This window comes from Thermobia domestica, chromosome 8, assembly GCF_964235325.1.
Source record: "Thermobia domestica chromosome 8, izTheDome1.hap1.1, whole genome shotgun sequence".
NCBI lineage: Eukaryota > Metazoa > Arthropoda > Insecta > Zygentoma > Lepismatidae > Thermobia > Thermobia domestica.
Window position 1 is genome coordinate 43,773,366 of NC_137461.1, and position 26,807 is coordinate 43,800,172.

The 26,807-nt window shown below is 37.5% G+C and overlaps 1 protein-coding gene across 1 annotated transcript in view; it reads left to right on the forward strand.

Moving 5' to 3' along the window:
• Positions 1 to 16,189: 16,189 nt before the first annotated feature.
• LOC145691706 (alpha-tocopherol transfer protein-like) overlaps positions 16,190 to 26,807 on the forward strand; it is a 30,204-nt gene continuing 19,586 nt past the window's right edge. Inside the window, exons 1-2 of the mRNA XM_081767046.1 lie at positions 16,190 to 16,272; positions 25,986 to 26,161. Coding sequence (XP_081623172.1) covers positions 26,005 to 26,161 — 157 coding nt within the window. The 5' untranslated portion in view covers positions 16,190 to 16,272; positions 25,986 to 26,004. The remainder of the gene's footprint in view (positions 16,273 to 25,985; positions 26,162 to 26,807) is intronic.

Sequence of the window (26,807 nt, forward strand, 5' to 3'; positions counted from 1 at the left end):
ACCTGCATGAGGGGTGGGTCAGCGTTCTACACCCCAACAAATGTACTACAGTAACTTTTATTCTATGATAGTACGTTTACAATTCACCCAAACTTACGTTCGAATGTTGATATGTATGCTGCTCCTCGTCGCTGTCATATGGCATGTATCCATACGCCACCTCAGCTGCATCACCTACTGCGTACTCATATCCATTCGCACTCTGCTACAGCTGAAATCCTTTATCTCGTTTCCTGAATAGTAATTAAGCCCTAGCAATATTACTCCCTAGTAAAACATAGTAATATTATTTCGGTAAGATTGTTATCGTTACTTTTTAATCACTTATGATATTGCAAATCACGCACTATTCCATTCTCATTTTTAAGAAGTGAGAAAATCTCATAAATGGGAACCTGAAAATTCGCCTTGAGCTCACAAATGAGAATACATTTGGAAATAATGAGACATTTTTCCTCAAATATGAGTAAACATTACTTATTTTGTTTTGAACATGCATTTTTCTCATTTCTGAGCAAGGAAATTTTTAAGAGTGCAGTTTGGACTTGACGGGTTTTGTCCCAAAGTCTTCAATTATTCTATGCAGGGGCGGATCCAGGACGGACTTTTGGGGGGGGGGGCAGTGGGTTGTAATACTGCTACTCAGAGCTACTTTCAAGAGCTCCAAACTCTGTGATGGGTTTTATTTATATATAAAAAAAGAAAGTTTCCTCTTCTGGGGGGATGGCAATCACACCGATCGCCCCCCCTGGATCCGCCACTGGTTCTATGTACTTTATTATTATACTCATTAAACAATTCTATCTATTTATAATTCCCTTGAGAACTATTTTTTTTTTCATATGTTTTGTTTAAGAGTTCTGTTAAAATGGTCTACGATATTTTGTTCTACGAAGACATGCTGAAAATGGAGGTATCAAAATTGAAAAATTCGCAAAATATCATCTCTCTATGACTTATGGTTCCTGAAATATGGCTCCTTAAACCTCCCGAAATCCGAACGTTTGTGGCCAGTGTCTGGGGAATGGTGGCCAGTTGGACAGAGGCAAGCGGTTACTATTTAATGCTCTATCGAACGAGGGCTCAAATGAAAAGGAAAAAAAAAGTCGCAAATAACAGACACACACGCACAGACATAGAAAATTCTTTAACGAACTTTTTAAAGTTCGTTGAAAATTATGGATTTTGCCCTCCTTTTCCTCTTTAGAAGGGGATTTTTCGAAGAATCTGCAACACGTTTCTACTAGTTTTTAATGAGGAGTTGGTATGCCGAATTTTATTTCTCTAAATTCAGGTGCTTGTGAGATACAGTAAAATCTCAATTATCCGCGAGTGCGGATACAGTAAAAAAAAAAAAAAAAAAAAAAAAAAAAAAAAAGAGAGAGAGAGAGAGAGAGTGAGAGAGAGAGAGAGAAAACCTAATTTAGCAGTCGCGCTAAATTATTTTTCATAAGTACTCACTGCGGACTGACACTGCGCATGCAAATAAGTACTGTTGTGCTCTAAAATATAACATACTCCTATTCATATTCCTAGCCTTGCTTATAGCGTTCGGTGTATACTCCGGTGATCAGGTATTGCACACGTATCTGTGAGACGTATACACTCATCCTATTTCAAGGACTGAGAAAGATTAGCATCTTTCGAGAGGAATTTATTATCTTTATTTTTGCGCTTATCATCTGTCGATTGTTTACAGGTGATTCCTTGTGTTGTCTTGGTTCTGCTGTTTTCTCTAATCTCGGTTTGTCAGTCCACTTATACCCTGAGCGGGTCACTACACTTTTGTGTTTGTGAAACGCCAGGTAACTTACTAACATCTAGACGGTAACGCAGGCACCTCAGTGTTTTTGCGGTACTCCTACTCAATTGAAGCTACTAGTGATCTATATTATCATCCCAGGCGGCGCTCGACGGACGAAAGGCTCTGCCTTTCTGAAGTCACTTATCAACGACTATGCCTAAGACTCCGGACTTTTCTTCCCAGGGCAAACACCAAGGCTTACCGGTAATGGCACCACCTCGAGAATCTCGTAGAGAGGCGGCCCGATCTCAAAAACGCACCAAACCTACTAGCACCTCCCAATCATCCGATGGCTCTCCACCTAGGGATCGCGAGCGCTCTCGCTCCCCCACGAAACCTTCCTATACTGAGGCTCTCAAGAGTCCTCCTAAGTCTAAACCAACTGCATCTGATTCTTCTTCTTCTGTTGCCAGCGCTTCTGTCGCCCAACCTATGGATGTTACAAATCCGACGCCAGCACAAACTACCATACTTTTTACCCAGATAGATCCGGCTCTTCATAATATTAAATCCTTTTATCTGAAGCTGCTCCGATACTGTACTCGCCTGGATTTACAGCAACTCATTAAAACACAGAATTGTATTATCCTTAAAACTGCAAACCCAAATCTGTACCAACATCTTATTTACAAAGTTGGACCAGCCATGTTCGGCACCAATACAAAAATACAGCTCTTACAGTCTCCTGGCTTAAAAACACCACCTCCACCCAAACGTTCTCCTTTACTATCTGTCGTAATTCGTGGGGTTGACCCTAGTATTACTGAACAGGAATTGCTGGAAGAACTCAAAGCCGATAACATCCATCCGAGTCGTGCACTTCGTATTAAGAACGCCGAAGGTCCTACATACATGGTGAGACTGCTTACAGACAACCAAGCGCTTATAGACGATCTTCTTCAAAATGGTGTCTTTATCTATCGTTGTCACCATCGCGTCGAGGCATCTCGCACGCCACCTCCTCTCTCACGGCGTTGCGAAAATTGCTTAACATATAATTCCCATATGACCACTCAATGCACTCTTCCACCTAAATGTGCACACTGCAAGGGCCCACACAAGATTAAAAACTGCACCCTTCTCCAACAACCTCCGGTATGCAACACTTGTGATGGCGACCATCCTACCTACTCTTACAAATGCAAAACCAAACCGAAACCGCTGCCGGATAAACCCGAGACAGTCGTGCCGCTCCGCCTCCACGCTTCTTCCACTCCTGTCAATACTTCCACTGGCACCCAAACATCCTTACTTCCTCCTCCTACAGTCGAAAATATCTTACAATTTATCACGCTAGTCTTGCAAAATGCCTTCCCGTTCCAACGTGAGGCCATTTTGTCACATGCAACAAAAGCTGCCTACAACATCTTTAATATCCATATGGCAGCCACTTATTCTGGCCTCTACTCTCACTTTCATTTCCATTCTGAATCTACTCCTTCTGTTTCAGATGGCGGGGAACAAAAATAAGAAGGTAGTCAAACTCCTATTTTCCAATATCCGCTCGCTCAAGACAAACAGAGTTTTACTTGAAACCATGGCATCCTCACTCAGTGTCGACTGTGTTGCACTAAATGAAACTTTCTTGAAAACTACTGATCGGTACTACTTTCCACAATATCACCTCTTACGATGTGATCTCCCTAACAACATTGCTCGTGGTGGAGCCGCTATTGCCATTAGGCACTCCCTACCCCGTCGTCTTGTCATCCCACCATATTCTGAGCAATATTCTGAACACGTTAACAGTACCGTCTATTTTCCAGCTCTTACTCTGACCTTAGCAACCATCTATGTACGATCTACTCAACCGTTGCCCTACCGGTTTCTCACTTACTTGGACGTCAACTTTAAATCATACGTAATTCTTGCGGACCTCAATTATCACTCACGCACTGCGGCGCAAAAGCAGCGTTTCCAGGACTTCCTCCAAACTACCCATAGTTCTTGTATTCCTCTGCCACACCACACTCGGCCTGCGAGTCATACCACCCCTGACGTGGTTATAGTTAGTAACAACCTACTGCCCAAATCTTCTGTGGAGGTACTTAGCTCTGTAGGCAGTGATCATCTCCCGGTACTACTTACAATAACTCCATCTAACATCCAATCCAGGGAACCACCAGCCTCCCCTGCGACCTACAATTTCGCCAAGGCTGACTGGGAGAAATATCGAACGTACATCACGGAGAACTTGGCTTCTATTCCCACCGACGTCTCGTCTCTAGCTGACATTGATCATGTCTCCACATCTCTTAGTACCCTCATTGCCGGCGCTACTGAACACGCAGTTCCTAAACGTACCTTACACTCGCATCGCCCGAGCCTACCACATCATGCAGTTACTCTACTTCACCGGTCTCATACCTTTCTGACTGAATACAGGCGAACTCACGATCGACACTTTCTCCTACTCCATCGACAGTTCCAACGCATGGTCCAACACTACATCATAGCCCGGAAACGCCTTGACTGGCGAAATTCTTGCAATGAGTTGCGCAATGAAACCAATGCCACTAAATTCTGGCACTTGTTTAAACGGCTCACATACCAACGCCGAGGTTCCCACTATCCTATTCTGGTCGATGGCAACGTTCCTACCACGGATTCCGAAAAAGCGGCCGCCTTTGCTACTTACTTTGAGGATGTCTTCACACCACATAATGCTCCATTATTTTACCATCAATCTCACCGCCGTATTACCACTGTGGGCAATCCTGAGCGAGCGTTATTTACACCTGCAATAGACCATACCGTTGATCACACTAATCCTTTGACAGCTCCAATTACTAGTACTGAGATAGTCACTGTGCTTCATCGACGCCGCAATACAGCTCCTGGTGCCGACACTATTACATACAACCAAATTCGGCAAGCCGGAGAGGCATTCCATCATGTTCTCGCCCAGTTGTATACAACTATTCTAACAACTGGCTACTTTCCTCCTCTCTGGAAGCTCGCCAAAATTGTGGTTTTTCTGAAACCACAAAGAGATCCTACCAATATCGGCTCATATCGCCCAATTAGTCTCACCAACGTTTTCAGTAAGACCATGGAGCGCATTTTGGTCACACCCTTCATCCTTTTTTAGAAACACATCATCATCTGCCTACAACGCAAGCCGGCTTCCGACCATCTTTCAGTACCACGGATCAACTGCTTAAGCTCTCGAGCCTCTTGACCAACCACTTCAACAAACGACTACCTTCTGTCCTAATCTCATTTGACATTGAGCGAGCATTTGATACGGTATGGCATCAAGGCCTTCTTTTTAAACTGCTACATCTTCTTCCTATACCGTACGTCCGCCTCATAGCCAATTTCCTTCATCAACGCCCAGCTTTTATACAAATCAACCAGGCTCAGTCTCACCATTTTGTTCTTCGTGCTGGGGTGCCACAAGGTTCCGTGCTCTCTCCCTTACTCTATATCTTATATGTTGCTGATATGCCACAACCTCGGCCACCCATCCATGCACTACAATTTGCTGACGACACAGCCTATCTCGCCTTGTGCTCTTCTGTGGATCGTATTAACACTACTCTCCAACCAGCAATCGATCAGTTGGTCACCTGGTGTCTGAAGTGGAAACTCAAACTAAATCCCGCCAAAACCCAAATGGCCTTATTTGCCCGCAGCCGCAACAAATTTTGTCTAACACGAAATCCTGAGCGTCTCCATCTTACGCTTCTCGGTTCACCGCTGACCTTATCGAACAGTGTGCAATATCTAGGCGTCATTTTTGATAAACATCTCACCTGGAGAGCCCAACTTTCTCAGTTACAAACTAAAATTCGACGCCGAATAAATTTGTTGCGAAGCCTCTGCGGCACCAACTGGGGTCTCAACACCAGGCTGCTTCTCCATACATATAAGGTCTTTGTCCGTCCAGCTCTTAGCCATGGTCATATTGCTTGGTTGTCTGCTCCACAGCACTTCTACAGCAAATTGCAAGTCCTGGAACGTCATGCTCTGCGCGCCGCTTATTTCTTACCGGCAAATACTCCTACTAGGGAGGTCTATCGGCACACCACCATACCCACGCTTTTACAACATCTTTATCGTCTTCGCACTCGCTATATACAGAGCCGTATAGCTGAGCCACATCCAATTCTCGGTGCTCTGCTCGATCAGACTCCTACACTACCACGGCATGCCTATCCACCAGTCGACCATCTACTTGCACTGCATGAACTTGACCAGGCCACAGCAACCTATAACCCACATCGTCGCATCTATCAAAGCCATCTGCATATCTATAGTCCATAATCTCTCCTACTCTACACTTCATCTACAACATCTAACGATATAACGATGAACGTGCATCACCACAAACAATCGCTTCCTGTATCCCATCTATAATCAGGCGCTTCTAACAATCCTGTTTTTCTCCTGGCCCCGGAGAAGGCGTTACCTTCTGTGGCCCGCCCAGTTTCGACTGGGAATGAAATTGCAGTTAAATATATATATATATATATATATATATATATATATATATATATATATATATATATATATATATATATATATATATATATATATATATATATATATATATATATATATAAGTTGCATTGTAAAATTCAATATTTCCAACAATGGCACGTACCACAAAGTAGTACAACTCTATACTTTGGTAAGGAGAAGCCGACTTTTGTAAGGTGTAAAAAAAAAAAAAAAAAAAAAAAAAAAACGAAAATTGCGAAGAGTAATTTGCGTGGCAGTAAATTACATTAATTGTTCATTGCGGAGTGAGAGTCCCCTGGAAAGTTAAGTACGAACCTTATTTTAAAAAATCGCGGATAATCGTAGCTTTACTGTACTTTACTTTTCGTCAACGATTTTGAACACACTCTCTCTCTGGCCCTCGATCCTTTAGGATACCCATTTTAATGAAAATGGAATAAAATTTCATCTCTAGTCAAATTTTATGTTTAAAACATTAAAAAACGTACAAATCGTTTTCTCGTCAAAAGGCGACAGATAGTGTCGTCTGTTTTTCCTATATAGAGATTAGTTCACATTATATTGAGATAGTTAAGAATGAAATTACAGATAGAAATAGAAACAGTGACGTGCCATGGGGAGAGCGAGCGGGGCGACGGCCTCGGATGTTGAAGAAAGTGGGCGCAAAATTAGGGAGGAAAAAGAAAAGAAAAGAAGGAAAGAAAAAAGAGAGAGGAAAAATTACTTGGAATAGTTTTGTCAGCATATCAGTACAAACTAGTATATACTTAAATCCTCTTCCTGCTTTACGAAGTGGTCCTATAATGTTACTCAAGTTAGGAGTTGAGTTGAGTTGAGTTTAATGTCCCGTTCAACAGCGAGGCTATATGAGACGTGGACCTACTGATTAGCGTTGAATCTGAACCACATGAGCTCCCGCCGGGACTCGAACCCGAGTCTTCCACGCGAAAGGCGCGTACGCTAACCCCTTAGCCACGGAGGAGCTCTACTCATGTTAGGAAAATGCATGTATATATATATATACCTCACTCATATATACGAGGTCGCCGTCGTATACTCTTGCACCGGGCTCTGATTTTCCACGGCACGGCACTGAATAGAATTATAAAATAACAATAATTTGAGCAAAATCTGTATTCTTCTTTTTATCGGTATGTACTGTATAATCTAACTAAAGAAAACTATATTTCTTTAATAGATATATGTAAAGAAAGAATATTACTGTAACTCTATTTCAGATTGATACAGTAAAACCTGTCTTGAACAGACCCTTTACTAAACAGAAACTTGTATTAAACGAAAGTATTTCACGGTCCCATGAATTTACTAGCAAAAATCGTGTTAAATTCCTTTCATGAAAGGGAAACTGTATTACGCGAACAACGGAAATCAAATTAAGCCTCTTAAAGGAAAATTTCAATTTTCGGAGCGCAGCATTTACAAAGTTTTTAGATATCCTATGGAAGGTTAGATATATTTTTAGCAAAACAGACAATGATGTGCAAACCGAAGCAGACCCGATGGATATACATTCTTTAATTGAGAATTCTATGGAAAGTCTGAAAGGAGAAGAGGAGGTGGAGGAAGAAGAGAAATAAGGCATTAAGTTGGAAGGAGAGAGTAGGCTAAAGACTTATCAAGATTCAGTCAAAAGTTTAAAAGAACTGCAACATTTGCCTTATGTCGAAATGGCACTGATATGCTTAATATGGTTTCTCAGGCTAAAGTCTCTGTACAAGAGCAGACAAACAGCGATGTGTATAGAAAACCCTCCCTAACTATTGGAAAAATTAAGTTAATGTACGTGCAGTATTTTTCCGTTCATTGTTAAGTTTTGCGTGTATTAATTTCTAGTGGAAATAAATACTGTAAATTGACTAAGGTACACTCATGTCCAAAATTATTGTCGCATGTCTATAAATATGTTATTGTAGGAATATAATTTGATAACGAATTCGCCCGGTATTTCTTATAATGTTAGTATGTGTATAATCGGCAAAGACACATATGTGGCAAATTTCATGTCAAAAGAGCAGTAAATAAAAACAATAAAAGGAAAATAAAACTTTCTTGTCCATTTAGCAACATTTTGTTTTACTCATTCTAATTTTCATATTTATAATTATTTTCCTATGAAATTTATCACAAATATACATTTCCGGATTATACACACAGTATCAGCATTAATAGTACCCTGCAAAATCATTATCAAATTATATTCTTACAAGAAGATAGTTATACATATGCGACAATCATTTTGGACACGAGTATACATACAGTATCTTATGTTATCTTAGTATGTCCATTATATGTATGCACTTTTATTTATTTATTTATTTATTTATTTATTTATTTATTTATTTATTTATTTATTTATTTATTTGCATAGGTCTACCTTCGTAATCCGAAAACCTATCTTTAACGGAAATGTATGCGAGTCCCGTTCTATTCCGCTAAAGACAGGTTTTACTGTATTTAATATTTTATACTTTAACACATGTTACATTAACTTAGTGAAAAAAAATCAGCAAACGAATTATAAACAAATAAAACAAAAACAAAATTCCTGATCTTCATTATGTAAGCTATAATTTATACATACTAATTGTGAGCTTTACTTCAAGGAAGTACAACATTAGGTGAGGTCAATTCCGCCTGCGAAGGTCAACTTGTGGACAGAGTCCATAATACTGGAACAGTGAGCAAAATGTTTCTGGCTTCTTTGAAGGTCTTCTAAATGACATATTGTAAATTCTGATCCATGGTCATAACTTGTTTACAATATAGCACAACCAAGATTGTTTTCCTTCTTTTTTTCGCAAAACTATTACCACATGTTATATCAAATTGCAAATGTTGCAAAATTACAGTTAGATTTCTAGACAGAAATATGTCTTGGGGGGGGGGGGGAGAAACATTTACTATCTTGAAGGTTCGTAAAATAATGTCTTGACACTTCGCAGTTTTCTCTATCCAATTACGTTGTCATTTCAGCAGCAATTTGTTAGAAATACAGAGATTTTATATATATCTTTGGATATGTATGAACCCATTTAATAAGGCTTGTTCTCCCTGGGGGGGGGGGGGGGAAACAATATTTTAGTTTGTTTTTCGAGTTTCTTGTAATGGAATATTACAATATTTCTTCCTCCTTTTAATCGGAAAATTCTAAAATAAATTTTGAAAAACGTAAATACACTCATTCTTCGGTTTTACAGATTTCCATTCAAAAACAGTGATCGGTGAAAGCTTTACAGAAAAAGAAAAGAGGTGTAAATAGTGTTTATTAATCTAGAGAAGTTTTTTTTTTTTTCGAATGGAGTGGGAACATATGATGGGAGTCCTAAATAACGTCGGGTTGGAATGAAGAGATAACGGTTTGAAAATGATATGGCGCTTGTTGCAGAATCTAAAAGACATCATCATCATCATCATAGGTATTCTGCCTTTATTGGCAGGTGACTTGCCGCAGCTGAGAAGCTTCCATGCTCCACGGTCCTCCGCTAACCTTTTCGTCTTCGCGTATGATCTTTCTGTTTTAATATCATCCATTAATTGTAGTCTCCTTCGCCCCCTCCCTCTCTTTCCCGCCACCATATCCTCTAAGACGTCCCTCATGATACAATCTCTTCTTAGGCAATGTCCCAACCAGTTTCTCTTCCTTTTCCTAATAATATCTAAAACTGTTCTTTTCTCGCCCACCATTTCTAACACTCTCTCATTCCTTTTCCGCTCTACCCACTTATTCTTTCCATTCTTCTCCACACCCACATTTCGAAGGCTTCCAGTCAATTTTCGTCACCTTTACGTAATGTCCACGTTTCCGCCCCATACAGTACAACACTCCATACGAAGCATTTTATGAGTCTTTTTCTCAACTCTTTATTCAAGGTCCCACAAAACAGACTTTTCTTCCTCCTAAAGGCTTCTTTCGCCATTCCTATCCTTGCTTTTATTTCACGTTCGCACTTCATGTCATTACTAAGCAGGGGCGGATCAAGGACCGACTTCTGGGGGGGCGGTGGGTTGTCATAATGCAACTTTTAAGGGCTCCAAACTCTGGGATAGATTTTATTTATATATACGTATAAAGTAAGAAAGTTTCCCCTTCTAGGGGGGCGATCGCCCCGATCGCCCCCCTGGATCCACCCCTGTTACCAAGAATACTGCCCAGGTATCGAAAACTATTCGCTTGTTCTATTTTCTCCCCTCCTACTTTTATATTTGACACAGACCCCTTCGTTCCAATCACCATGCCTTTTGTCTTTCTAACATTTATTTTCATCCCATATTCTTCAAAGCCCTTTCTATTTTTTCTAACATTTTATTGATTTTCTTTTCTGATTCTGCAAGAAGCGCCATATCGTCTGCAAATCTTATGCATCTAATCATTCTACCTCCTACCGACAACATCTGAAAGACAAGGTGTTGAAAATTTGAGGAAGAGCGGCAAACAATATGGGATGAAAATAAAGGTTAGAAATATAAACTCCATGATGATTGGAATTAAGCAGTTAGTAGCCCATCAGATATAAAAGTAGCCGTTGAGAAAATAGAGAAAATAGAACAGATGTCTAGTTTTCGATATCTTGGTAGTGTTATTATCGAGGACATGAAGTGCAAATGTGAAATAAAAGTAAAGATAGAAATGACGAAAAATTTAGCGAAAATGAAATAATAAAAAAAAAATAAGAAAACTTTAAAAACCTCTTTATTTCCCTTGGAATACATGCTCCAAAAAAAAATCCTTTCTTATTTCTAGCCTCCGTGATAAAAGGAATAGGCCTAGGCCGGGAGCGCACAAACAAGGGCATATAAGCGATCATGACATAAATAATAAACCTCGAGTGCACAAAATATGATGGATGGTACTCCATTGTGTCAAACAGTTGGGCAATAGTGATTTCTTTTTTTCAAAACCACCATCCTCCACCGTCGAAACAAATATTGCATTATCACTAGCCACACGATTAGTTAATTTATTTAATGCTGAAGAAGAAAACAGAATTTGGAGATAGGTCAACATATTAAGTGTCATGTCTTTATACTTTCATACAAAGAAACTTAAATCTTCCCCTTGACGAAAGTTACACATTTAGCGGCACTTACATGTGGTGGTACCCGGTGATGTTCACTTTTTTCTTTCTTTGTAGGTGCGAACTAAAAATGGGTAGATGTCAAAGACAGATCGTGAATATACCTATAAAATTTAGTATATAATAATATTACGTACGTATGTTATACTTCTTGATATTTACCCTTTCATACAAAAACTTCTTCCCATATTTTTCAAAAATCAAAATGTGGCAATTAATCGTGTTATAATAAACATCTATTATATTTCTTGATATTTGCCTCTCTATGTAACAGAAACAATCTCTTATATAATTTGTAAAACAAATCCAAACATGACAACGCAGCATCGAATATTGTGTGCTCGCGATACCATAAGCACTTTCTTTCTTTAGTTTCTTTGTGAGCTAGTGGAGTACACCCAAGAAATATTCTGTACAAATTTCACTTTACTTTTACCTAAAGAAGTATGATCTAGACGATGATGAGCGAATCACTTCCACTCTTTTATATAGATTATGGTATTAGTGTTACCCAACATAATGTCGAGGGAGAATTTTCGAGATGACTCCGAACTCTTCCAATAAACATTTTTAAAGACAACACTTTCATGCCTCCTTTTCAAGACGAAACAGCGTTAAATCTCGTCTCTTGTCTAATACTATTCTTAATCTTTGTTACACTCCACGCATAAAATATTTTGTTTCAAACAATGGAAAATTTAATATAATTTCCTTCAATACAGCTCATTTGAATTATACTGACATAACCTAAGAAATTAATGTCATTTATTGAAGAATTCGTACATACGGTGTAAAAGGACAGTTTGTTTTGAATAAATATCGACTGTAATTAATTATTCTCTTTTTCTTAAGTCTTTTAAGCAATGAAAGAAATCCAGTTTGTACCTTGAATTGCTCAGATACAGTGTTTTACCTTCGTAATATGGAATATATGATACTGAGAACGTGGTAACTGCTAGGATTGAGTCCTAAATTGCAAGCTCATGCACATACTTCAGGAATATTCAGATCTTTGACATAGATAATTTATGAAGAAACATTCAATCTTATTAATAAAAAATCATAGCAAAATTTTTATCTAACTTGTGGCAACCCTGCGTATATTTTATCATATATGAAAATCTCAACCCCCCGTTTTGGCCATAAGTCAAGATTTATCGTGCCTGTCATGGATTACCAGTTCATGATCAATAGCAAGATAAGGAGCAAATGTCCAACATTTAAACGGTTGGGCAAAACATACTTGAGCAACTGACCCGATCCTGAAGCATTTAGGATTAAGAAAATCTATTTTGTGAGTCATTGAACAGATTTCTTTTTAAATTAAAAAAGAATAAAATGTTTCATGTGGAGTATTGTAGTTAATGGAACAGAAACATGAACATTACGCGATGAAAAAGATCAGAGAGATTTCAAAATGTGAATATGGAGAAGAATGGAGAGAATTAGTCGGGTCAAACGCAAAAGAATGAGAAAGTGTAAGGAATAGTAGGGGAGGAAAAGACAATTTTAGATGTAATTTAGAAAGAAGAGAAACTGGTTAGGACGTTGGCTGAAAAAGAACTTATCACAACGGACGTGCTCGAAGTTACGATGGTAGGAAAAAGAGGAAGGAGGAAAAAAGAATTTAGTTGATGAACAAAATTACAAGAAATTGCTAAGTCAAGATTGTGGTGCGTGGAAGCTTCTCAACTTGCACCAAGTAACTTGCCAATAATGACAAAATATCTTTGACGATAAAGTTTGACGGATAACGGAAGCAACATTCAAAATATGGAGCAGCCAATTCAGTGTAAAAGTTCTGATTTTAAGGTAAAATTGTTCAATTTACTGTAATATAGTGTGTATAAAAAGTGTACCATTTATTTTCCACTGTCAAATTGGATAGTGTAATACATTAAAAGTATAATACTGCATTGTCTCCTTTTCTTTCGTAATATAGTTGTGGATAACTGCCCCTGCAGAACTTAATGAAATCGGATCCGTCAAAACATAGGATGATGTAAACTGTACAATTTTCTAGCATTATTAATAGAGCAACCCGCATTATGCTTTTTTTTGTTTAATTATGCTCTATTGTTTTCCAAATTATGCTTTATTATGCTTTATTGCCAATTTCAATCATTGTTTTACATTAATCATGTATAATGTATAATATTTACTATACATTAAATATTCTAGATATCTTGATCTATTTCTTAATATTTTATGCAACCAGTTTCTTTCATATTTAATGAACTTTCTACTTAATGCACTGTAAAGACATATGCTTTACTCGAGTCAGTTTTTTCTATCACTTGTGTGTACGTTAGAGGTGCATATATACAGAAAGGGAAAGTAAAAGATGCCACCAAAAAGTACAGAAAATGCTCAAGTTCTAGAGGTACACATTACAACATAGTGCGGAGCTCGTTAAGCTTGCAGTTACACAGAATTTTCCAAGAATTATGCTATGTATTTTAAATTATGCTTTATGCTTTATTTTCTAAAATTGTGCTTTATTATGCTTTTTAAATTAGTTTCTTCTGGACCCTTAGACAACCACAACTATGTTTAAGGTACCAACCATATATTATAACAGCAATCCTGCGGCGAGGACCACCAAATTATATAAAACGACGAAATCCCACAGGTCCTCACAGTTCATATATATTTATATAGCTACAAGGCTACGAAAAACCATCATAAAACAATTTACACACTACATCTAGATATTCTCGTTTATTATTGCACGTAACAAATTAAACAAATACACTTCTTAAAAATTGTGCATGTAGCTTACACAAGATAGATCCGCAATTATGATATATTTATTTCTCGTTGCTATGACAACTAGAAAAGAAATTACATCTATATTTTTTTTCCCCATAATCTTCTTCTTCCTTTCTTGAACAGCTTGTGCATAATTTAAAAGTACTTCTGCCCACAAATACAAATAATAAAGATATAATAAAGAGTGATGAAATACAAGTATCGTTATAATATGTGAATTGCTGTTATGCTTTTTATGCTTTTGGGTTGCTCTAATTAGAACATTATATATACACCAGCCTTTTTATTATATTTTGAGACTATGCTATGGATAAGTGTCGGAAGTCTTATCTATACCAAGCTAATTCATCTGTCGACAGGTATCAGCGCAAAAAATAGTTATATTAAAAAGTAATACTTTGCAATTGTTTCAGCGTCCCAAGAATAGGGTCCATCTCTTCCGTTAATCTACTCAAACCGGAAGGGCAGAAGTCAACCGTTTCTTGTTCCAACATTTTTCGACATAGAACAAAAGTGGCAATACCCGCTGTGCAGTGGTAAAAAGTAATTCACCCAGTGGCGTAACTAAAGGCTTGGGGGCCCTCCCGCACACAGCGTGGAGCGGGGTCCCTTCTCTACGTCCCACGTCACGATTTGGGGCCCCCTGATGGCTTGAGGCCCCCCGCAATGCGGGGTCTGCGGGGCCCTTATTTACTCCCCTGAATTCACCTGTCCTAATTTAATTTTATTATCAAACATTAACTTTACGTCTGTAGACTATAAAATAGTTATTTAAGTAGATAGGTTCGTAAAATAACTGTTTTATGATAAACTAGCAAAAATTACTAGTTTCACTAGCTTAAGATAAGAAAAATTACTAATATGTTCTGTTAGTAATTAAATAAGTATTACTATTACTAAAGCACTCTCTGATATCGGTCATTTTCGATCATTTTTATATATCTCCCCCAAGTTGCGGGACTGAATTTAGATTTAAACGGCATCGGAAGTGTCGCTGTTGATCTCAGCGATCCCAAAAACTACGGATTCGGCACTAATATCGGTCACTTTCAATCATTTACACACACACACACACACACACACACACACATATATATATATATATATATATATATATATATATATATATATATATATATATATATATATATATATATATATATACCCCTAAGTTACACCCTCAAAGTGAAATGATAAAAAAAAAAAAAAATCCCAGGCCTGAACATCATCTATGTTGAAAATTTGATCGAGATCGGTAGTGTAGTTCAAGAGTTATTAAGTCACAAATATAGTAATTTTTATTTTTATTTGTGTGGATAAAATTAAATAAGTACGTTCCTTATTAGGATAGATGAACTTTTTTTTTTTTTTTTGTGATTTTAAGACTTTTTTGTAAGTCGGTTATTTTATTTATTTAAATTTTGTTTTTTGTTTTTTTATTTTGTGTCTTACAGTGAATGGATTATACTTGTTAATGAATCAAACACGTGTCGCAGCAAATATTCAAAACATGTGTCAAGAACTTTTTATTTATTTATTTATTTTCAACATTGAATCTTTGAATAACCATTATTACTACTGACGTCATATAAATATGTGACAACATAATTAGGAATTACACGATTTAGTTTATTACTGTTTTGTTCTCAAGAGTAATAATAAACAAAATTTACAAAATGAAAAAAAAAAAAGTTGTTTACTATAGTATTCTGCTATACTTACCTTCAAACCACTTCCTATCCAGGAAAGGAGGAAAGATTCGACTTTTTTTCGCTTTGAATTTTGTTTGGATAATTCGCAAGTATATCACACAAACAATCTTATTTGAACTTACATCATACGAATCATATACGAGAAAAAAAAAAGCAAAGGAAAAAAAAAACTTGTTTATAATGTCCAAGGATATTGAACACGCGTTACCTTCACCTTGAATTGAGCCCAGTAATCCACGCCTCTCAAATAATGAATACCTGACCAGCGATGTAACAAGGCATGCTTGATCATGTATAAACATTAATAGTCTTGGTCCGAAGAGCTTCAGTCTAAATTCTGACATCTCAGGAATTAGTTTACCATTGCTTCAACTATTAAAGTGCTTTCTTTACTTCAGACGATACGTGGTGACTAGTTAAGGTAAGAACAAATTGTATTTTAACAATCACATATTTGGAGAAATATGTTTGTGTTTGTTGAACTTTAGGATCCATTTCCAGTACCGTGGCTATATTACACATGGACCTACATTTTAAGATGTTATCCGACTGGTGCTGTTAAAATTCGAATAAGACATGCTGTTCCACCGGGAATCGAACCCGTGAGCCTGTGCACCAAGGGCACTCGGATTTTTCCATAAACCAGCGAAAAGGACTATCCGGAGACTGGGAATAAATAACGTAGTACACAACGGAACACAAAGCCACCTCGTGCCTACATGGTTAGCATATGCGGGGTTAGCTCGGGATACCTGGGTTCGGTTTCCGGTGGGAGCTCATATACCTTGTACCCCACGTTAAGCTGTAGGTCCATTTCTCATATAGCCTAGGTACTGAAAGGAAATTTTAAGGTTTAATCTACAAAAGAACATTGATTTTTACGTGGGAGACCCTGGATCGAATCTTAGTGGTAGCTTGTGTGGTTCATATACTACGTTAAGATTTAGGTCCATGTCTTATATAGATGTTTGCCAGTACTCTGAGAAAAAAAAATTGTAGGTGGCGTACTTAAAAAGATAGGTTACATGCGTAATTCCTATAATTTTTGGACTTAACGTACAGCAGACGTATAACTGAAAACGCACGTTTTATAATACTTTCTGTATAAGTGTTCCATCTATAGTACTTTCCCTATGAAACAATGTAGGCGGTCAGGATCTCACATACAAATGAACGTATATAACATATAGCTGACGAAGGTAACATAAGTATATGCATGTGATATACGGGAAACTGTTAGATGTCAGATATCCTGCTACGGCATGATGTAACATCTAAGGGCAGTGCCTATGTAGCATACGGGTAACGTATGCTCCGTACTGATTTCTATAGTAAGCAAGAGGATACCGTATATTTGTACAGTATACCGCTGTCAGACATCCTGCAACGGCATGATGTAACATCTAAGAGCAGTGCCTGTTTGGCATACGGATAACGTATGCTCCGTACTGATTTCTATAGTAAGCAAGAGGATACCGTATATTTGTACAGTATACCGCTGTCAGACATCCTGCAACGGCATGATGTAACATCTAAGGGCAGTGCCTATTTAGCATACGGATAACGTATGCTCCGTACTGATTTCTATAGTAAGCAAGAGGATACCGTATATTTGTACAATATACCGCTGTCCAGAGAACGGATTTTTCTCTGTGTAGCATAGACAGAATCTCATCAACGTAGATATGGATCCTAAGGGCTGAAACATGTACACCCTTCAGAGGTCAAAGATCAGATATTTTTCAGGGCCAAAATTTATGAAGTTTTGGCTATCATGTACCCGCTCGCTCAAATTTTTCGAAGGTTGAAAGTCATTGCCAAAAATTTGGTATGTATGCTCATGGACAAAAGGTATCCCTCCAAAACTTTAGGGAGAATGCTTTTTTTGTCCACTTTTACCCCTAAAATACTGGGAGAGATGCATTTCCCTACGAAGCTCTAAATACTACTGCCTAGTAACACAATAGAAAGATATGACTTTTCCGCATTGGAATTGATCAGATCAGTATAACAACTCCTCCGGATATGTGTTACGGGAGACTTGGGCTTATAATAGCCATATTCGGACCCCAGCCAAATCGGTTGTGTACAAGTAACGTCATTCGCTTCCTAGTTATAGCATATAGGGGCACTTTGGGGCCCCGTATTTCGGAAATTGGTGCGTATGGCCCCAAACGCCAAAATACGTGTCTCCTATTTTGGTCTCCCGTAACAGATATCTGGACCCCAGCCAAATCGGTTGTGTACAAGTATCGTCATTCGCTTCCTAGTTATAGCATGTAGGGGCTCTTTGGGGCCCCGTATTTCGGAAATTGGTGCGTATGGGCCCAAACGCCAAAATATGTGTCTCCTATTTTGGTCTCCCGTACCACATATTCGGACCCCAGCCAAATCGCTTGTGTACAAGCAATTTCATTCGCTTCCTAGTTAAAGCATATAAGGGCACTTTCGGCCCCATATTTCGGAAATGTCTGCGTATGGGTCCAAACGCCAAAATACGTGCCTCCTATTTTGGTCTCCCGTAACAGATATCCGGACCGCAGCCAAATCAATTGTGTACAAGTAACGTCATTCGCTTCCTAGTTATAGCATGTGGGGGGCACTTTGGGGCCCCGTATTTCGGAAATTTGAGTGTATGGGCCCAAACGCCAAAATACGTGTCTCCTAATTTGGTCTCCCGTAACACATATCCTGACCCCAGCCAAATCGGTTGTTTACCCTTGAGACCGTTTCCTCGTCAGTAAACACTTGCTTTGAAATGACAGAATGTCGAGTTGTTACATACTCAGAACACCTATATTCAGAAAATGCAGGATCCTTTGTGATATTAATCCTGAGGACACACTGCTCAGAAGGAATTTAAATTGGAAGAAAAATTATCAGACAAACATTTTCTTTCTTTTCTTTTTCTCTCTTTACTTCCATTAAATTTTCTTGTTATGATTTCCAGCTTGTTCTGAATCTACATAAATTACCTAATAATAATTTTTAAAAAAATCTGGCTATATTTGCAATTCTTTTGTCATTTGAAAATATTTCTTACGTAATATCTCTTGTGTTTCAAGTCAATTACCCTTTAGCTAAATGGATTAATTTAATTTGTAATTACTTAAGCTTTATTTCTTTTTTCTTGTTTCCAGAATAATTGAAATATTTATTATATTGGACGTGTGGAAACTCTTAAAATGTGTTGCTCTTAATAGCCTACTACACTTGTAATTCAGAGGCCTACACATCTAGAAGTCCACTGAATCCGAACTCACCATTGTATACTAGCATTCCCTAGACGTAGAATTCGATCCATATTTGAAAGCCTTTCGATTAATATGTTTATCCACATAAATGATCGATTATCTTAAATATTTATATGTACGAATTTTACGTTATAATGTAACTGCTCTTTATATTTTCAGTAAAATTTATGAATTTATTTCTTAAAAGATAGGAATAACTCACAGATTAGTGATCTTTTGAACAGTTTAGCAAAGATCCTGGCTTGGCCAAAAGTTCTGTAGTTGAGGTGCGAGAAATGTTATACCAATGCTGTTAAACACTCTGGGCCTTATACAGAGTCATTCTGACCCGTGATTAGTGCCATACTAAAGAGTTCGACTAACATATGTTTCCTACAGTAGTCAGGCCTTTAGTATGACGCTAATCACGTCAAAACGACCCTGCATAAGGTCCTCTAGTCATGTCTAACACCACCCGGAGGGGTATCTCAAGAAGACTTAACATGTCTTCTGTAACTTTCAGTCTGCTTCAGGTCCGTAGCCAGGAAGGGGCTAGAAGTACCCGTCCTAAATAATTTTTTGTCCCCTCGAAAACATAATGTTGTAGAGAATTTTCAACCTGAAGCAGAACTAGATATGACATGCTTTCAATTTTATTTATCAAATTAAGTTCAATTTTGCGAATTTTACTCATTTGTGAGTAAAATGATGCGCTTCTTGCTAGATACACCAATTATCTTGATTTACCTTCCTAATTCTAAGAATTTCAAATACAAATATCCTATTACAGAGGTTGATTCGGTTACATTCAGCCGAATTTGAATGCGTCTCTTCCTAGTAAATGCGTGTTTCCACCACCAGTTGTGTTCGATCTGCAGGCCACCTCTACGGACTATTGCTCGGCATCGAGATTTCCATTGCAGGACACTGCGTCGTAGCTAGTATTGCATCTAACTCCTCTTTATAGGCTTTCCACAAGCTGGAGACGGAGCGGATGGGGTAGGCGCCGCTTAAGGAGTTCGAAGGTACAATAGTCCATTGGACAGGCATCTGGCTCTTGGCAGGCACATCAGAGAAGGGAATTGCCGAAGTCAATAAACTCGTTAGATTTTTTAAAAAGTTACGCCTAGTCATCGGAAATTTATAGAAATGCTAATACATTAAGTGATGTCCAAGGGCGCCCATGTTGTGGTTTCCAAGGAGGGCAAGTATAAGCGACGTTTCAAATTTTGCTGTAACAAATGTAAAAATTCTATTGGGTTTTCGATATTCCGAAGTACAATTTCCTCTACGGGGCGAGCGCCCCACCTTGACCCCCTGATTGGTGATGTCTGCTGGATTGAATTTTTATAACCAAAAGTTAATTACAAATGTTTATGAGTGATTTGTTGAAAGTTACGAAGAACGCACAAATTTTAAAGGAGAGAGGTGATTAGAACAAAGATAAAGATACTTCTAAAACTATCACAACTTTTAAAAACAAAGATTGGTCACATATTTTAAAACAAAGGTGTTATTAGAACAAAGATACCGTTGAAACAATGACAGGTTTTAAAAAGAAAGATGTCATTAGAACAAAGATACTTGTGCAAAATCACGAAGTTCACTAACAGATGGGTTATTAGAACAAAGATACTTCCGGAACTATCACAACGTTTAAAGCAAAGATTGACCACCATTTTAAAACAAGGACGTTATTAGGTCAAAAATACTTTTCAAACAATGACAAGTTTTAAAAGAAAAATGTCATTAGGACAAAGATATTTGTAAAAGATCACGAAGTTTGAAAACAGATTGGCTTTTAGAACAAAGATTTTTTTGAAACGATCACAAATGTTAAAACAAAGAACTTACTTAAAACTTTGAAAGAAAATATTGTTTTCATACACTTTTCTCTTTAGTTTAACATTCTATGATTATGTTCCGAGGATAAGGGAGGCCGTTCATACACGTTTTATTGTCTGTGAAAGGAATATAACAAACACATACATATGTTTTCTTTTCATATGACAAGTAATGTAATTGACATATATACTTATGTATTTTTAATATTATTTTTTTATTTGTGACCATGTAGCAAAACCGGTGGAACAAGAATTACTTCTTTCTTTATGAGCGAAACGTGATTGCCTGTTTCATCGCATAACAAGAGAAAAATAATGTTGTAAATAATGACTTAATAATAAGCATTAACATTGATTTCCTTCGTATGTCTCTCTCTCTCTCTCTCTCGCTATATATATATATATATATATATATATATATATATATATATATATATATATATATATATATATATATATATATATATCTGTCTAGATAGATAAATATACTAACAATACATCTGACACAAAAGAGGCCTTTCCCACCACACTATTTGGCCACGAAAGATTACAGGATCTACTGATAGGTCTTCATAGCAGCTTCAACCACAACGTCAGACACAACTTTGTTTTCTCGGCTCCACATTTGAAATCAGTTGCGGGATACTCCTAATGGAAATTCCTGCCCTGAGTACAGTATATCATGAATAAGGGGACAGTCTAAATCTAAATAAGTGGATATAGTTTGATCGTCTAGTTCCGAAAACTATAACCAGATCCACATGAAAATTACACGGAATCATTGGAGAATTATATTCTTTTCAAAAAAAAAAGAAAAGAAAAGAAAAAAGAAAAATAAAAAAGAAAAATAAAAAAGAAAAAAAGAAAATGATTAAAATTGGTGCATCTGTATCGAAGTTATCCGTAAACATACCAGCATATATATCGAGTGTTCTAAAATGGTGCCCACGGACTACAGAACACTATTCTACAAGTCAGAATAAAGCGATATATATAATTGTATACATTTCGAGTCCTTGTCTGTAGTCCTTGTTCCAAGTTAATCTACGGCACTGCCACATAGTGAAATTTTGATATACCATAGCGGCTGAAGGAGCCTCCGGAATGTATACCATTATATAGCATTTTCGTTTTATTTTGATCTGAGGAATAGCAATCTGTGGTTATGGGCGCCATTGTTAGAACCATGCGCGCCGAGAATATTCATTACAGTGACTTATCCTTAACCTTGGTCCCAGGTTTGAACCCGTTTCTCTTACGTTTAAGTCAGCCGTGTACCGAATGAGCTAAGACAGTCCCAACTTATCCTTAGCCCTTTATGACAGTGTTCATAAAAGATTTTAACTAAAAGGAAATCAATCAAAAAATATCAAGCCTTCCCAGAAAAGAAAAGCACGTCCCGTCATTCATATGCACCCAAATAAATTTTGGAGAGTCGGCTCGTTGGTAATGTCAGTTAAAAATAAGTCGTTGTATAACCATTCAACCTTAAGCAGCAGCCATGCCTGCAATGAATAATCTCAGCAACATGAAATGGTTTATATCGAGTTTAGTAATATCAAATCTTACGATGTACAAAATACTAATGCATTGATTCAGAAGTGAACACGAGTGTGAAAATCGAAACAGCAAAGCGATGTTAAGTGTTATTTAATTAGCTCTAGCCACTACTTCACCTTCCTTCACAAATACTTGCTGTTTGTAAATGACTCCCATGGACTCTAAATAACGCACCTGGGTAGAATCTGATGGCAATATGATTATATTAGAGCCAATGGCGGATCTAGCCCGTGGCCGGGGAGCCTATCCCCCCCCCCCCCAGTTTATTGAGTGTCAATAATAATTGAAGCTACAAGCTTGTATTATTAATATACTTTCGTAAGTTCATAGTAAACTTATAATATACCTATCATAGTCTGGGGTCTGGTCCTCCCCAGTTTTTTTTTCTTCTACATCCGCCATTGATTAGAGCATTATTTTTCAGTTAATATACATTATTTATTTTTCTTTTTTCAGATAAGGATAAATAAAATTCTTTCACGTATTTAGCTACAAGCAATGGCGAAAATACTGTGTATGAATTGCATAATCTAACAATCACAATACACAATACGTTCATAACGAGTTGTTATGCTTGATGGAATTTAAAGAGCTTTTACAGTCCAATACAATAACAAATATAAAAGAAAATAAATTATATATATTTTAGAAAAAGATATGGTAAATATATTACACATATTTCCTACTTCGAAGCTAACTCACAACAGATTTTATATAATACTTTCTATTCTGTTCAACGATGCAAGTAACACGGAAGTGACGTATGTTATTATTTCTTATTACAAAGAGGTCTCTCTGGATATGAGAAAAAAAATGTGTTTACTTGTACTTGGTAAGTTTTTTGCATTGAATGCACTCCACAGTTAAAGAAAGAACAAACACTTTGGTAGTAATAAGGAAATTAAAGATCTATTCCGTGCGTGGTGCATCCTAAATTGCTTATTACAAGATTATGCATACAAATACTTAATACAAATCGCATTTAACTATGACTTTTATGCTTGAAATAATGAGATTTTAGTGTTTAAATTAGGCATTCTACAGCTAGTCTTTGTTGTGATGACGTAGTTAATTTGAAATAAAATGAAATCTTTCAGTTTAACGCCCCCACGATTCAGGAGCGTCATTTCAGATTTTGCTTTGGGGGGACAAGACCCTTCGATAAATAAAATTTCACGTATTTCACTGATTTACTACTATTTTATTGATAAAATCTATAGAAATCTCAAACTCAAGGGGGGCAATTGCCCCTTCGTGCCCCCCCCCCTAAATGACGCCCCTGCCACGATTATGAACTTTAGGCTAAGAGAGACGGATGTTGAAAGCAAGTAAATGATGATGGAATAATCGGTGGAATGAAGATGTGAGGAAAAGCCAGAGTACCTGAGAAAACCCCATATAAACGATGTTGTCCACCACAAACTTACTTGGCCAGGGTTCGAACTAGGAATCCAACGCGCCAGAGGTAAGGCCTCTACCACTGAGTCACCATGTCACTGTTAATTTGAAAAACAAAAAGTAAAGGCTACCATTCATTAGCATATTCCAATAGATGTACGATATTACAAGCAGAGATGGACTGGGTCGTGGGTCACAATGTTTAGTTGGCCAAGTTTTCATTGACCCACGCCATCTCTGATGACAAGCTGTAATTGTGCTATATCGCCATAAGCAATAACACTTCGTAAATCTATTAACCAGAATGAAATACAGTAGATATACGATCTTCAGGCCTGATGCGAGCTAAGAACAAGTCAGATAATAAAAAAAGTGCAGTGGAAATTGAGATATCAGTTATGCTGACAGTCCGATAGAATACAGCCAGTGGTGGCTGCACGACTTTTCATACGGTTAGTACAGTTTGAAAATCGGTTGAACACAGTGGCGTAGGGAAGGGGGGGGCCGGAGGGGCCGCCCCCCCCCCCCAAAGAGGTCCGACAATGTACTTTGGTACTTTGATGTTTGTAATTTTTTATATATTTTTATGTTTATATATTTTTTTGTTTGTAATTTTTCTATATGTGCCTATAACAGCACTTGGGCCCCCCCCCAAACACACATCCTGGCTACGCTACTGGTTGAACATAACCCGATCACCCTTCTGTAGTTAAAATATACAGGGTGTGCAAAACAACGCCCACAACGTTTGTGAGGTGATTCCTGACACCAAGATAATACAAAAAGTATAGACCAACCCGGGTGCACAAATGCTTCCTTTCGGAGTTATAGGCTGCTGAAAACATGAAAAAATGAAATTTCAAGGTCCGTAGCTCCAAAACTATGAGATCTACCGTAGTCGGGTCAAGACTTCACTTAGAAACCAGTATGTGCACTATCCAAAAATACATGTTTAAGAATCCTAAGGTACTCACGCAACAATTTTTGGAGAGGCAGTTTGGCTACGGGCATATAATTTGAAGTACTCACCAAGTATCTCTATAAAAAAAATCGTTGCGGAAGTACAGCAGGATTCTGAAACATGGATATTTGGGTAGGACACATACTAGTTTCTAAGTGAAGTCTTGACCCGACTACGGTAGATCTCATAGTTTTGGAGCTACGGACCTTGAAATTTCATTTCTCCGAGTCTCCCAGGATGGTCTATACTTTTCGTCTTATCTTGGGGTCAGGAATCATCTCCCAAACGTTGTCGGTGTTGTTTTGAAACACCCTGTATACATTATCGTGTCCTTTTGTGATGAAGTGGCGACGTGTTTTGTTTATTGTGTCTTTGGTCTCATTTTCGATTTCCGGAAAACATACATGCATCGTTTGAACCGATTTTAAAGATTAGACCTTGTCTTATGTAGCATCAACGCTGTAAAGGGACGTTTTCTAGAACTTCAAACAATTAAGTAATTGAGTATATTCTGTTTTGAGAAAACTTAGTGAAGGATTCTGCCTCCCCCACTTCCAGGGTTATAAATTACACATATTAGCTTAATGAAGAACAAGTTCCATTTGTTCTCCAACGCGAAATATATGTCCTTTAAACTATCATGTGTTTGTTGGTTTATTTACTGAAGTTTAACGTCTCTTTTCAGCACCGAGGCTATGTGAGACATGAGCCTACAGTTTAAAGTGGATTGCGAACCACCGCAACTCGTCCAATGTTCTCTTCCAACAGGCACGAGTGATAGGTTAAATGTCCCTTTTAAGTAAGCGCAAGAGTAAATTCAGAATGGATACACGTACAGTATCTTCTTCCTTACTTGTAATGATCAGTGTTGAACAAATTTCAATTGAATTAACAATTAACAAGTTTTAATTCCCTGATGGCCAATCAACAATTAACAATTGACATAATGTTAATTGCAAATTTTGTGACTAAATTCAATCACAATTAATGTTAATAGCAGAGGACAAATTGAAATGAATTGCAATTAATTTTCGGTGTAATTAATTTTCAGTGCAGTAACTTTCAATTGATTGATTAATTGCAATTGATTTTAATTGATTAATGCCCAACACTGGTAACCGTATATATTTATTTTCAGAGTTTTACAACAAGGAAAAATGCCTCCTCTAGGACATAGCACTATCCGTGCTTTGAGCAATGAACTACAAAAAATAGTGAACGTTGAGCAGAACGAAACAGATGAGGTGCGAGAGAAGGACCTTGGTAGTTTGAGGGAATGGATTCGTAAACAACCACATCTACCTCAAAATGTTGGTAAGTTCTATTGGACAAGTATAAACATTTCAGTAGTTCATATCTGGACTTTCTCATTAGCTAGAAAATGCTCTCTGTGTGGTAGGCAATAATGCAGGAATCGTATTCTATAATGAAAACGCTCTCATACACCAAATTTCTTGGATTATTTCTAATAACAGTAAAGAAAACGTGTAATAATAGTGAAATTCTCCCTTTTGAGGCAGAATTTTAATAACTTTATATTAAAAATAAAAAACTTTCTCTAACTGTATCATCAAATCAAAATCCCAAACACCAAATAGTTTCTGCGTGATGACGCAATTTACAAAGGCTACCGTGTTGTGCTCTAGCAGCACAGACAGTATTCCCAACATTGGGAGTGGGTGATTGGTCCGATATTGTAATTGACCATTTTACCGAACATTTACCAACCAACCCAATTACCAATGTTGGCCCTACGTTGTAATAGCCGCTTTGCCGAGGATTTACCAACGTAACATAATACGAAAGAAGTAACCTTGCAATAATGGAATGTTAGGTCGAAATGGTTGGACGAATGATGGCAAATTATTGATTGGGCAACATACACTTTAAACAACGTTGGGCCAACGTATTTTGCAACCACCAAATTGCAAAGCATATGCTAACCATTGAGCCTCCCAAG